General features: G+C 41.1%; 1 protein-coding gene across 7 annotated transcripts in view; it reads right to left on the bottom strand.

Moving 5' to 3' along the window:
- Nucleotides 1-13706, bottom strand: part of GULP1 (GULP PTB domain containing engulfment adaptor 1) — a 164147-nt gene that overhangs the window by 55631 nt on the left and 94810 nt on the right. For all 7 annotated transcript variants that reach the window (XM_028750245.2, XM_028750219.2, XM_077917218.1 and 4 more), the window contains one exon: nucleotides 8161-8222. In XM_028750245.2, the coding sequence (XP_028606078.2) occupies nucleotides 8161-8211 (51 nt within the window). In that variant the 5' untranslated portion in view covers nucleotides 8212-8222. The remainder of the gene's footprint in view (nucleotides 1-8160; nucleotides 8223-13706) is intronic.

Raw genomic sequence — 13706 nt, 5'->3', positions numbered from 1 at the left:
CTGTCTGTTCATTTTGGAATATCGATTACGTACATTAACATGACTCAGTTCCTTACTGGGCCATCACTCACTGCTGGTCCCCTAATCATGTATTGATTTCTGTACTTCACACTTCTTACTTCTTCATTTGTGTCCCAAACTGACCCCATTGCCTTTGGCTGAGGGACACACCATGACCTATATTTAAAAGCACCCCTTATCACAAATTAGTCACACAGCACCTTTCTGTCTTTGCAACACTTTCAATTTGCTTAGATCTCATTTGATGCTTAACTCTCCTCATTTCTCAGCCAGAGGTCACCGTATTGTTCCCGCTTCCAGCTCCATTACCTTTACTGGCAAATCTCTTAGCAATCTGTCTACCGTGCCATTATTCAGAACAGCTGTGTTATCTCACACTTTTAGCTTATTGATTTTCCTGTAAACCCGAGAGATGAAAATATTTTCCTTTAACATTGCCTCAACACTTAGTTGCCAAATCAATTTTCTGCAGAGTTTCCTAACTGTGTAGCATTTGATCAAGTTGAAAATGTTCACAAATAAGGATGTAAAATTGACATACTTCACCATCATGTTAGTTATGTAACTGATATGTCCCTGCTTACCTGTCTTAGTATTTTAGGGCAGCCTTCCACAACTTGCTGCCCACCAGATGTTTTGAACTACAACTCCCACCAGTCCCTGTTAACAGGGCCAGGCTGATTGGAGTTGAGTCTAAAACATCTGAAATGTACCAGGTTTTAGAAGGCTATCATATGGAGAGAGCAGTACGAACAACTGGATTTGTATCCTGAAACCCCCCCCCCCATAAGTTGGATTCTTCAGGCTATTTCACCTCAATGATTTTATTTAAGGGCTCCACAAAAAATGCCATGAAAGCACAAACTCTAGAGCTTGGGAATGAATTGAATGTTGCCAGATTGGCTTTATTCCACCCCCCCAACACATCTCCTTCAGAGCAAACAATTCTAATAATAATAATAATAATAATAATAATAATAATAATAATAATAATTTATTTATACCCCACCCATCTGGCTGGGTTTCCCCAGCCACTCAGGGTGGCTCGCAACAAAATATTAAAAACACAATAAAACATCGAACATTCAAACTTCCCTAAAAAGGGCTGCCTTCAGATATCTTCTAAAAGTCAGATAGTTGTTTATTTCCCTGACATCTGATGGAGGGCGTTCCACAGGGAGGGCGCCACTACCGAGAAGGCCCTCTGCCTGGTTAACATTCTATGGCAGAAGACAAGAATTTCAGTCCTCCTGTATACCTACAATCTGAGAAGGTGCCTTTAAATAAGGAAAGCAGCCTGAAAAACCACTGGATCATAGAATTGCAGGTTTGGAAGGGACCCCAAGGGTCATCTAGTTCAACCCCCTGCAACGAAGGAACCTCGTCAAAAAGCCACCTCTAAAACCCACCTCTTTTGCCCTCAACCGCAAGGGCTCTCCACTAGCTCAAAACACATTCACTGTGCATGCCAGGACACAAACACACACTATGGTTAATGTAGGCGGGGAAAGTAAGGGAAACGAAGGCATCTATTCCTGAATGTGTTACCTCCAAAGTGCTTAGAGCTGACATGAAGGTTGGATCATATCTTCAATTCTGTTCTCCCCTCCCTCAAGCATTCCGTTACAATGCCACAAATAGGAGCGTTGATGGAATTTCCTTATGTTCCATGTAATCTATGCAATGTTTCCCCTTCATTTTAAGTCTTCTCCATTCAAGCACACCACTCTGTTAAGTCTCCAGTGAGCAAAGAGATTCATGAAATCTGACGAGAACATAAAGGGTGGAAAGCCCAGCTTAAATGTGACTTCAGACCTCAGGCAAGATTCATGAAGTGGCAATAATTTAATGGGTAATACCTAATAAGCTCTCTGGTGGCTTGACCCATCTCCAAGGAAAATTAATGGCTATTAGCTTCACCGTAGTTAGAGCACAGCCAGGTTCAAAGGGCCTGCAAAGCAGCACTGTAAAAACTTTCAAGAAACGGCAATTTTCTAAATTTATGTAACACTGATCATTGTCTAACTTTTCATTGCTGTATGTAGCATCTTATTCGAATCCCTAGTAGGATTTAACTTCCTTCCGCAGGGCCTGTAAGATAGAGCTATTCTGCCTGGCTTTCAGTTTGAACTTAGCCTGATTTTTATTCCCCTTCCTTCGCTCCCCCTTCCCTTTTTATTAAGATTACCCGCTCTGGTATCCCACAGCTATTTCTCACTTGGTCTCCTCGCTGGCCCAAATAGGACTAATTTAGCCAGCTAGCCCTGGTGATCATCTAATGTTTACTGGATGGATTTCCCCCCTAAATTGATTTCTGAATTCTGAATTTATTGTTATTCATGTTTTATACCGTATATTATGCTGTTTTTTGTTGCATCAACTAAGTGTTTTACATTTGTTGTTAGCCACCCTGATCCCAGTTTTCTGAACTGGGAAGGGCGGGGTATAAATAAAAAATTATTTATTTATTATTAGTAGTATCCACTGAAATGAATTTCACTAACACTTCAGAATTTCTATTCGTTGCTTCAGGACTGAACTTTCTACTCAGCTTATTCTACTAAAATCATCAAGCACATCTTGTCAAAGGTTTATAGTCCTAAATAGCAACTGCCCTAGTCTTATCACAGAAAGGGTTTGTGAGATGTTATCACTGAATCATAGAATTGTAGTGTTGGAATGCAGGAATCTCAACTGGGTTTATTTGTTTAGAGAGCTATCCTATGCATAGCCGTCTGGTATAATTTAACAGTTCAGAGGTGCAGTACATCTCTCACTTCATGCACCAGTTATTGCTGTGCGCTAAAATCTGTATGCAAAAATGGAGCATAGTATTCAGGCTGGAAGGTGACAATCTTTCTCCCATATGGTACAAATATAACAACTTGGCAAGTATATTTGGAACTGTGTTATGTGCTGAACAAAATACATTTATGGTATCTCATAGGCAAATCTGTTTTCTAGATGGTAAGGACATTTGTGTACAGTTAAGGCTTCAGAAATCTGAATTGATTGTACCAATATTCAGACTCCGCAGCACTGGTTATGTTCAAGATAAGCAACCAAGTCAAAATCTATTTCAACTGATAAATGTAAAGACTGGCTCTGTTCCATGCTTATTGTTGGCTGCTGCTTCCTATAGCCATGTACAACATTCCCTATACATATTTATTTATTAGATTTCTTACCCGCCTTCATCTTCAGATCCCAGGGTGGGTTACAATGACAACTTAAAATATGGTATTAAAATTCATGAAAGCAAGTTACAGTCAAGAGTAATTACTGGAGAGAGGGCTGCCAACCAGGTGTGCCCAGTTCACTGTACATGGATTGGGGCCTTTGTCTTACTTGGGTTCAGTCATCCTTGTGATCAGGTTTCCAAGACCAATGCTCTGGCCAAGATGCAACCTGTTTCAATGACCAAAGTTCCCTTGTAAAGGGGTGGTTCTCCACTGATGGCCCACTTCATCTCAATGTTATCCTGACCTCGACAGAATACCTAGCCGTGTCACCTGGAACCACACTGAGCATCCAGAAATTCATCATATTCCATAAGCCCCTGGGAGTAGATCACCTTAATGGGTCCACCACCCCTGCAGGAGGGCAAGATTACCATAGGTCCACATTTGACCAGGGAGGTGTCTGTCCACAGCTGTCCATGGAGGCGCAGGTCAAATCTGTGTCCAGGGCAGTTGTCTACTAGCTCCAACTGGTACGCAGGCTGAGAGCCTACCTGCTCGCATACTGTCTTGCCATAGTGGTGCATGCTCTAGATATCTCCTGCTTGGACTACTGCAATTTGCTCTACGTGGGGCTACCTTTGAAAGTGACCCAGAAACGACAACTAATCCAGAATGTGGCAACTAGACTGGTGACTGGGAGTGGCCACCAAGATCACATAACACCAGTCCTGAAAGGCCTACATTGGCTGCCAGTACGTTTCCAAGCACAATTCAAAGTGCTGGCCTTTAAAGCCCTCAACGGCCTCGGCCCAGTATACCTGAAGTCTCCACCCCCATCATTCAGCGCGGACCCTAAGATCCAGCTCCAAGGGCCTTCTGGCAGTTCCCTCGCTGCGAGAAGTGAGGTTACAGGGAACCAGGCAGAGGGCCTTCTCGGTAGTGGCGCCCACCCTGTGGAACGCCTTCCCATCAGATGTCAAGAAAAATAATAATAATAATAATAATAATAATAATAATAATAATAATAATTTATTATTTATACCCCGCCGATCTGGCTGGGTTTCCCCAGCCACTCTGGGAGGCTTCCAACAGAATATTAAAATACAATAGTCTATTAAACATTAAAAGCTTTACTATCTGACTTTTAGAAGACATCAGAGGGCAGCCCTGTTTAGGGAAGTTTTAATGCTTGACGTTTTATCATGTTTTTAATATTCTGTTGGGAGCCGCCCAGAGTGGCTGGGGAAACCCAGCCAGATGGGCGGGGTATAAATAATAATAATAATTATTAATAATAATAATAGGATAACTTGGGTCTCTTCATTCCTGTTGGGCTGGGCTGGAAACTGCAGTGCAGTACCATCCTCTGACCATCAGCAGTGCTAGAGCTGCAATGCAGCAGAGATCAAGTCCGCAGTTCCCCAAGCTTACAGTACTACGATGGGAAAGGGAGCAAGGTGCCTGGGATTCCTGCCCAAGTTCCAGGTTCAGGAACTTTTGCATATGGTTTTTATTGTGTTGGAACGTTATTTCATCATATTCCCAATTTACAACTGTGTTTTTTACAATGTACTTACAAGACAAGTGTGCTATTAGAAAGGCTGATGAAATACTGTTTATGAAGCAGCCTTAGCAAAGTAAAAGAATCGCAGTCACGTTGCTGATTTCAATGGGGAAGTTAAGCAGAAGCCCAACAGCACTTAATGGGCTGGATTGTGCCCCATAGTTGGAACCAATATACTGTAGTAAGACCTATTTCTCCGCACTGCAATTCACAGTCCATGAAACACAGCATAGCAAAGTTTATCTTAAGTGATCTCTGCCAATTTACAGCAAGTGAATACCTGCCCCTTAGCTACCTTATTGTGGCTGCAGCAGAAAATAATCCCCACTGGGGGGTTTGGGGAGCGGTGAGTTTTATAAGCTACCGGTATCTGTGTGCATTTGTGTGTTTTTTTGAAGAAGAAATCTGATAAGTAGAGTGTAGTCTTAGAAAGATTCCTTAGAGTAAAATAATATTTTTTATGTATGGCTCATCTCAACAGTGCTGTGGTCTAAAACGTCATAAACTTATATCTACTAATTCAATTCCAAACTCGACATTGACTCACAAATCAAAAGATTTTTTGTTGTTCAGTATCTTCCCTTAACTGAAGTACTGCAAATGCTCTTATTTCACAACCCTTAACAATAGTTTCAGAACGCCAGGCAGAGCTTGCTTACTATTTGAACTAATGCATAAATGTGAAAAAGCCTGTTAGGAATTCTAGACCTGCTGTCCTGCCTTGTATATACAGTTCTTACCAATGACAAATACAAGTAAACATTTATTTATCGTCGATTTATGCATTTCTTGTAAATGAGAACGTGTAGCACTTCTAGAGAACTTTACTGTACGTTGAGTAACATTTTAAAACCAATCATTGATTGTTAAGGGTTTTCAATAGAACACTGATTTTAGTGATAAACGTCACAGCATTTGGAAATGATGATTGAAGGAACAATGTCTTACTTTTACTCTCTTTACATAAAAAAAGCCAGCCGACCAGCTGCTTCTGAGCTATTCATGCCTCACATCATTTCCTCTGCAGTTCTTAAAATATATATTTGTTCCAGAACTGATTCATATACCCCACAACTATAGACCCAACTAGACATGACATAGATCTGCTATTATGAAACATTTAAAAAAACCAAAAAACTAATTGTCAGCCCCCAGTGGCTGGCCTGAAGATCAGTTAAGTGGAGCTCTCTAGAAGAGGCCATTGAACTTAGCATCTGCACATGTCTTTTTCCTCCAGTAGATCTAATAGCAACCTTGGGAGCAGTGTGTGTATGCAATGTTTGGGAATGAGCACAGAGGTAAGGTTTCAAAACTTTCTACAAGAGCGCATCATCCACATTCTTCAAAGCAGCCACCTGGGGCCACTTAGTATAACAGAGGCTGTGGAAGAGCCTAATCACAAGGTTTACCACATCCCTTTGGCTCGTGGAAATGACTTGAGAAAAAGGATTTTGAATTTCCATCAGCAAAGACGCTACTTTACAAATCACAGGCCAGTAGCTCAAACAGGCCAGAAGCACCAGGCGATGTATGTAGCCATCGTGAGGCTGTGCTGTTTTGAGGAACAGCTGAGGATATTCTTCCGGATACTCTTCCACGTGAAATACTCCTTACATATATGAAACTGAGGACGTGGGTGGTGCTGTGGGTTAAACCACAGAGCCTAGGACTTGCCGATCAGAAGATCAGCGGTTTGAATCCCTGCAACGGGGTGAGCTCCCGTTGCTCGGTCCCTGCTCCTGCCAACCTAGCAGTTTGAAAGCACGTCAAAGTGCAAGTAGATAAATAGGTACCGCTCTGGCGGGAAGGTAAACGGTGTTTCCGTGCGCTGCTCTAGTTCGCCAGAAGCGGCTTAGTCATGCTGGCCACATGACCTGGAAGCTGTACGCCGGCTCCCTCGGCCAATAAAGCGAGATGAGTGCCGCAACTCCAGAGTCAGTCACGACTGGACCTAATGGTCAGGGTCCCTTTACCTTTATATGAAACTAGCAATTTAGGGAAAGGTCTCACCTAGACAAATTAGTTATGAACTTGTAGGGAGCATGTTAAGTTTACAACCCTACATGTTCTGTGTGTTTTAATACAGTTAACCACCCTGTGATCCTTGGATGAAGTGCAGTATATAAATGTAAAAAATGATGGTGATGGTATCTGAAATGATGCTGCCCCACAACAGATACATCTCATGAGGCACCTGCTTAAGCTTTCTAACAATATATTTTGGTAATTCCACAACAAACGCCTATTGCCTATTAATGCTGTTCTTAAGCCCAATCTCCACTTCTTCACAGTCCAGTATCTACACCAGAGGAGCTACAATTGCATTGCTAAAGTCCAATCTGAATTTTGAGGGCCATTTTTATTTTATTTTTCGCCTGCAACTAATTATCTACGAACTGACAGCACAAACAAGAAAGTATCAGCACACTATATTGGACAAATACTTGGCAGCTCCAAATCTGCTGGTAAATCGTATAAGCATTAGTTGCAAATCAGCCCCAGATTTACATGCATTTGATCCCTACTAAAATCAACAATGGCACCCATAGTAACTGCACACTAGAGACTGCAGTCAACATGCTTTTTCCTTTTGATCTTTCTGTAGAGTTGCGCTACTGCCAACCTCGGTGGCAATTCTCTGGCTTCCACATATTTTGTTTACTGTGATATCCTCTCCAGGATAATTCAGCCAACATCTGCTTTGAGTGTAGCTGGAAACTGCTTGGGTTAAATGATTTATCCGGAAAATTAAGCCATAACCAACACTCAACTAACGAGATGGCCACTATTTTGGAAGTTCTGCACAACTTCTTTCATTATCTAGCTCATAAGCAACTAACACTTCCTTACTGGCAACAAGGGATATTGTACAGTTAAGCTACTCCATTCCTTGCCTTCATGAGAGTGCAATTGCATTAAGGTCGAAACCAACACCTAGGGCAGAACCAAACCAAAACCAAAAGCTTTAGCCGCTTTATAATTTATATGTGTGCATGCATATTTTAAAATTCAATTTCTAGCTGCTGAGGTTAACGGTGGTGAATTCTCCTGGTCTAATTCAGAATTTGGCTGAATTTGGAGATTGCTTTATGCACAATCAAGGCTTCTGTGCCACCCCACCAACAACCTGACCTAGCTAAGAGGTTTCCCTCATTTCCACTGGCATGGTATGCCTCAGGCTCCAGGCCTCAGACACTGCTTGAAAAATGAACAGCGGCACCTGGGATAATTTGCCAAGCTTTGCATTCCGCCGCAGTCTAAATTCTTACTCACTTTCAACCTTATAAAGCAGGTGGCATTTTTAATGAAGATAAATGGAAAGCATCTTCAGAATTTAGGCAATTGCCAGCTGTCACATAGGCAGAAACAAAGTTAAGTAAGCAGACCCCTCACCTTTACATTGTAGGGAATATAGTGCTTCGATAAAGCCTCGGGAGTATGCATCCACGTTTTGTCTGTAAAAGGAAAGGAAAAAACAACATAATTTAGCCTTATTTTTTCCATTTCTTGCTTATGCTCTAATCCCTAACAGCAAAAACATTATCACAATAGCATTACCATGTGTGTGTAGCAATAGGTAAGAACTGCTTGCGTTGGCACAAAGGATGTCAGAATGGAGAGCTCGCGAAGGAACTGGTGTAGCCATGTATTGACGCAGGGCTTTTTAAGTGGTCAAAAAACATACCCACCAGTACCTCCCTATGGCATCTGCAAAAAGTCTCAGGATGTATTCCTTTTTTAAAACAAAACAAAAAACTACAGTACTTGAAGGAATGCTTGCTTTCCTGATCAGTTCCTACTAATGCGTTTACTCTGACGTTTGACACCTCAGAGGTGATTTCAGGCCCCACCCTATCCCTGCACCTGTTTGTTTAAACTATTTTTAAATATATTTTAATGTGTTTTGAATTGTCGTAACATGTCATGGGCCTGCTGGTTAAGGACAAACAGTAACAACAACAACAACAACAACAGATGTAGTGACCATTTTGTGTTATGCCACACCCCACACGAACCACTTTGTGAATGGTGCCCACAAAGGCCCCAAAATGTTGGTAACTTGCTGCCTTCCAACAACCCTGTAACGCGGGACATTAATATTCCCATTTTGCAGTCACACGATGATGCGCAAACTCTGCGGATCCCGATGTCGGTTGGCATCAGTCGCTGTGATGTTCGGACTGAAGAAAGCCTTTGAAGCTCCCGAACGAAAGACCAGGAGGGAGAGAACATGCCAGTCGTGCATGTGTCTCTTCCAGGGTCCTACTCGAGTGTAGGCCGAGCTCCTGACAGCCTGTTCTATCTGCTCCCTTTTGTCCCTGTTAACGGGCTGCTATTATGGGGGGGGGGGATCCATTTCTGCTTCATCACTTATCTCTCCACCCCCTACTGGTTTTCTGTGAAGCAGGGAGGGGAGCTATTGTTCCAAGTGCCACATCACACATCAGTCAAACATCTATGATGGATAATGAAAGCCGAGAAAATTTCATACTTGGCCAGGTAATTTTGCTTCGTGCAAAATCTTTGTCTATTCAATAATGCAGCTGCTTCTTTCTTAACAGGATGTCTTTTCACGTCAAACTCCACAATGCATATCCCATAATCTGAAGTATTGTGCAATTTAAAAGGTTATGTACTCAGTTACTGGCAACACGCTGGGGAGAAGTTTCAAAGAACTGTTGAAATCTGTTTTTTCCGAATGTATTTGAATGTACTCAGGTTTGTTTTATTTATTGTTTCGCAGGTTTGGGTAACGTTCTCTATCTATTTCTTCTTCTTTTAAATTAATAAAAACCAGAGTCACCTAAAATAAAATAAAAAATGTTTCATAATACATTATGGAATATTAACAGGTTGACTGAGACTATTGTAATATTATGTTCACTCGAGAAATCTGCACTATTTTGTTCCTGGACAGTTTATTATACTTCAACAGCAGGAGTTAATTGCTTTATGAAATACATTCTCATTCTATCCCCACTGCAATTCTTTAAAAATAAGTTCTTTAATAGAGCACTTAAAATGAAGGGGGAGGGGAGAACCTCTAGACAGCAGGGGAAATCAAATGAAAGAGTTTATATTAAATAGTTGTGAATATTTACTTGAAAGACCACCTGCTGCTGTAAAGACTTGTAAGATCACTTAGATCATTTGAGGGAATTCTACTTGTGGTACTGCATTCTGTAGAATGCCATAGGAAAGTGACTGAAAAATTAGGAATTTTCCCACTATTGCTCCTGTGCCATGGACTCCGTTTCTCTTTGCCGTATGTGAAGCAGCGACCACCAGTTGCTTCAGTTGCCTTGTAAAGACATACCTTTTTGCCAGGATTTCTTTGAGAGGACTTTGTTTCTATTTGTTTGCATTCCCTAAATTCTTGTTTTTATATGCATTTACACTACTTTTTTGTATTAATTGCATTGTTTGTTAATTGCAATGTTTTTTATGTAAAAAAACATAAGGCAATTTATAAATGTTTCTAAATAAATCTATGATCTGGTCTTTTATTTGGATTTTTGTAACAGTGGAAGAAAAGGGCTATCCCCTTTAATATATACAGCAGCCATGCATAGGAGAACCCACAATAACTAAGAAATGGAAAGGTTATCTGTAGACATAGCTTATGAGAGTTAATGCATTTTCAAAGCAACAGGAAAACACTGCTGGGAAATTCATGACCACGAGGGAAAGACAGTACGAAAAGAAGTTTAATTCAAGATTATGTAAAGGAATCCTTCAATGACTGTATTCAATTTAATAGATGAATGGGTTTGACAATAACATCCGGACAATTGTGTTCCTTCACCCATTTCTCTTAAAATTAATTTTAAACAGGGTTTCACAGTTCACCACTTTAAAATAATAAACAGAATGCAGTTTTCAAAAACAGAATAATTCTAAATCAACAAATATTATGATTGCTTTTCCTACCCAGACCACATTCTTGGCTTCCCATGAAAATCCATAATGTTAAAAGTCTCAAAGCAGGACCTCAGATGATAATTGAAACAGTAGTTAGCAAGATATTGGAATGCCACATTAATCTGTACAGACATGATCCAACAAAAACAGCACTTTGAAAACTCATTCGTTTCAAAGGAAGAGATTTAAGTAGATACTTAACACTCCCTTCGTGGAACTAAAATGTAGTTAACTTGGCTAGGTATTTCGCTACTATTTTTAAAAATGCAAATTGCTGTAACATTGTGGATTAAGATATAAAAGAAACCAATTACTGGTAAGCTAGACACCAGTGTTGCAAAATACCATCAAACCTCATGGCTTTACCTGGTCCGTCCCTAAAATACCGCTTGCAGTTTTATTTTGCAGATGTAAACTTGTCTTGACTGCAGTGGAACATCAGAATGAAACACAAGAAGCTGATCATTGGGCTTTTTGCTCACACCATTCTCATCCTGGCACCAAATGTTAGCTGCATGGCATAGCTATGCCATGTAAGGTCTTCTCTTCAAGAGAAGTGCAAGATTTCAGTACCAGTGGAAGACCAGTAGGTATCCTTTTTATGCCAGTGCTGGATAACCTCCCCAACATTACTTTTCCCATAGAGACCTCATAATCTTCATAAACCCACTAGTAAGGGAAAATCTCAATAGTGTGAGCAGAGCAGATAATATATGACCCGGAGGATCTAATCAGTGTTAGAAAGAGAGATTATGAAAGCTAGGAGCTAAATGGCACCTTAAACCTAGGTTATTCCAAAACAACGAAATATATAAGTGCGCTTTTTTATAACAAGAATACAAAGCTGAAAATGAATGAACCACAGCTAAAATATTATGTTCATTTTTCACATGGTCTAGTCCTTCCCCTGCCCACCCCCCTACTATTCTTAAGAGGGTCTCTTCTCCATTCTTCAGAAAGTAGCTGGAAGTGGGGAGGCAGAAAAAGGTCCTCCTTTGCAGTTTTAATCTGCGCCCAGAGCTCAGAAACTGCTCGCGCTAATGAAATTACCTGTTGCAAAATGTGCCTGGAACAATGGGAGTTTCGAACAGTGGACCTACTCAAATCAGAACTTCCCTATACTATAAACGAAAACCTACTTGCAAAATCTCTTTTGCAGTTTGTTGCCTCTTGAAGTACTGAAATGCTTAACCCTCTATCCTTGAGTGAGTTAAAAACTTTCATGTCCAGCTGAAATCTAACTGTGGCCTGGAATAATGCTAATGCATTATATTCTGGTCGCAAATCACATGTAATGGGCAAAACAGGAGTCCTCATCTTCCCGACAATGAAATTCATGGAACGCCCACCCATCTACCACTGCACAACTTACTTGTACAACTTTTGCTTGCACTTTTCTGGAAAGGCCAAGCAGAAATATGTGGCAAACTGTGCAACTATACCCTGTTTTGAACATTACTGCTGGTGGCTCTTGTATGGAGAAGCAGTTGAGAGGTGTCCTTCATCATGCCCTTAAAATTATAATAGACTTTTTGAAACTGCAGTAGCAAAATGATTACCCATTTTTTTCCAGGGCATCATGGAAGATATTTGTAGCACATAATTCACTTGTTTATCTGTGGACATAAATTGACTGCTAACTATTTCAACCTCAAAAATAAAGTATATACTCCTCTTCAAGCATTATGATTATGTGTTATGACAACATACAAAGCGGGTGAGCAGTTGAAGTGAGCACGCTAGGTTCACTGCATCATAATTGTCCCATAGTCCCCTAGTGTGGTGAGAGCCAGTGTGGTGTAGTGGTTAAGAGCAGTAGTCTCATAATCTGGGGAACAGGGTTCGCGTCTCCGCTCCTCCACATGCAGCTGCTGGGTGGCCTTGGGCCAGTCACACTTCTTTGAAGTATCTCAGCCCCACTCACTGTGGGGGAGGAAGGGAAAGGAGAACGTTAGCCGCTTTGAGACTCCTTCGGGTAGTGATAAAGCGGGATATCAAATCCAAACTCTTCTTCTTCTTCTATTTCTGGAAGGCAACTGTATGAACCAGAGGGTCTGCTGTTTTCATGGAGGCTTCCTCTACAGTTCAGGACCGTGGGAAATCAGGGTTATAAAACACAAGTTATCAGCTCAGAACTTTGATGTTCCATGATGCAAATCCAGTTTAATCTTCAGGTATGCACAGGCAACTTCCACAATTATATATATAGAATTAAAAATAATTTTCAAGGAAGTGTATGCAGCTGGCATTCCCAGCAAAGATCCCTGAAAGACGTGTGTTCATTCTTCTGCCAGGATTCTGAAAGCCTTATCTTCCCTGTGCAGAATATCTGCCTCCTTTATAAAACACCCAGCCTTTATAAATGGATTTATGAGGCAGCTTATTAAAACGACAGAATGCTGTTAATTCAAGTATTGGCAATCGTATATCGGATTCCTTGCTCATCTGTATATTTAGTGCTGCAAGGTTTTCAAAGGAGTCTGTAAGCCTTTAAAGACTTAGGAGCTTGTACTGGCAAAACGAAGTAATGGGCTGACTGACATTTTCAAACATAAAAAATATGTAGCTAAGGAAACTGAAAAAAAACCACGTTGGTTTCATAACCTCGATTCCTACTGTGAAATGCTCCTCGAGACGAGGAGTATAAGAATAAATGTAAAAGGCATTCCTTGTCAACAACTGCTTCTTAGTTTCTGAACTGAAAGTTGGTGAGAGCTGGCATAGTATATGTCAGGCGACAGAGGACCCAGCTCCCACGGCAAGTTGCCAGGAATGCATAAGACATTGGAAAGTCCTTACCAACTGCTTTTTTACCATTATTTACAGAGAGAGGCTTGGGAGTGCAGCCTCTTGGAATAATGGTGTTGACTCGAGTAAATCTCCACCCCACCCCCCAATCTCTCCCACTCATTCGTCAACAGCACCACCCCCTTTACGGTTGCCGCTTGGGGCCATCTGTCTTCGATCTCTTTGCTCTCCTACTTTTAAGGCTCGCCGGGTTCTGGGAGATGATGGGT

This window comes from Podarcis muralis, chromosome 1 (genome assembly GCF_964188315.1).
Source record: "Podarcis muralis chromosome 1, rPodMur119.hap1.1, whole genome shotgun sequence".
Classification (NCBI taxonomy): Eukaryota; Metazoa; Chordata; class Lepidosauria; order Squamata; family Lacertidae; genus Podarcis; species Podarcis muralis.
The sequence above is the reverse complement of the archived record's forward strand: the minus strand, read 5'-3'. Positions and strand labels throughout refer to the sequence as shown.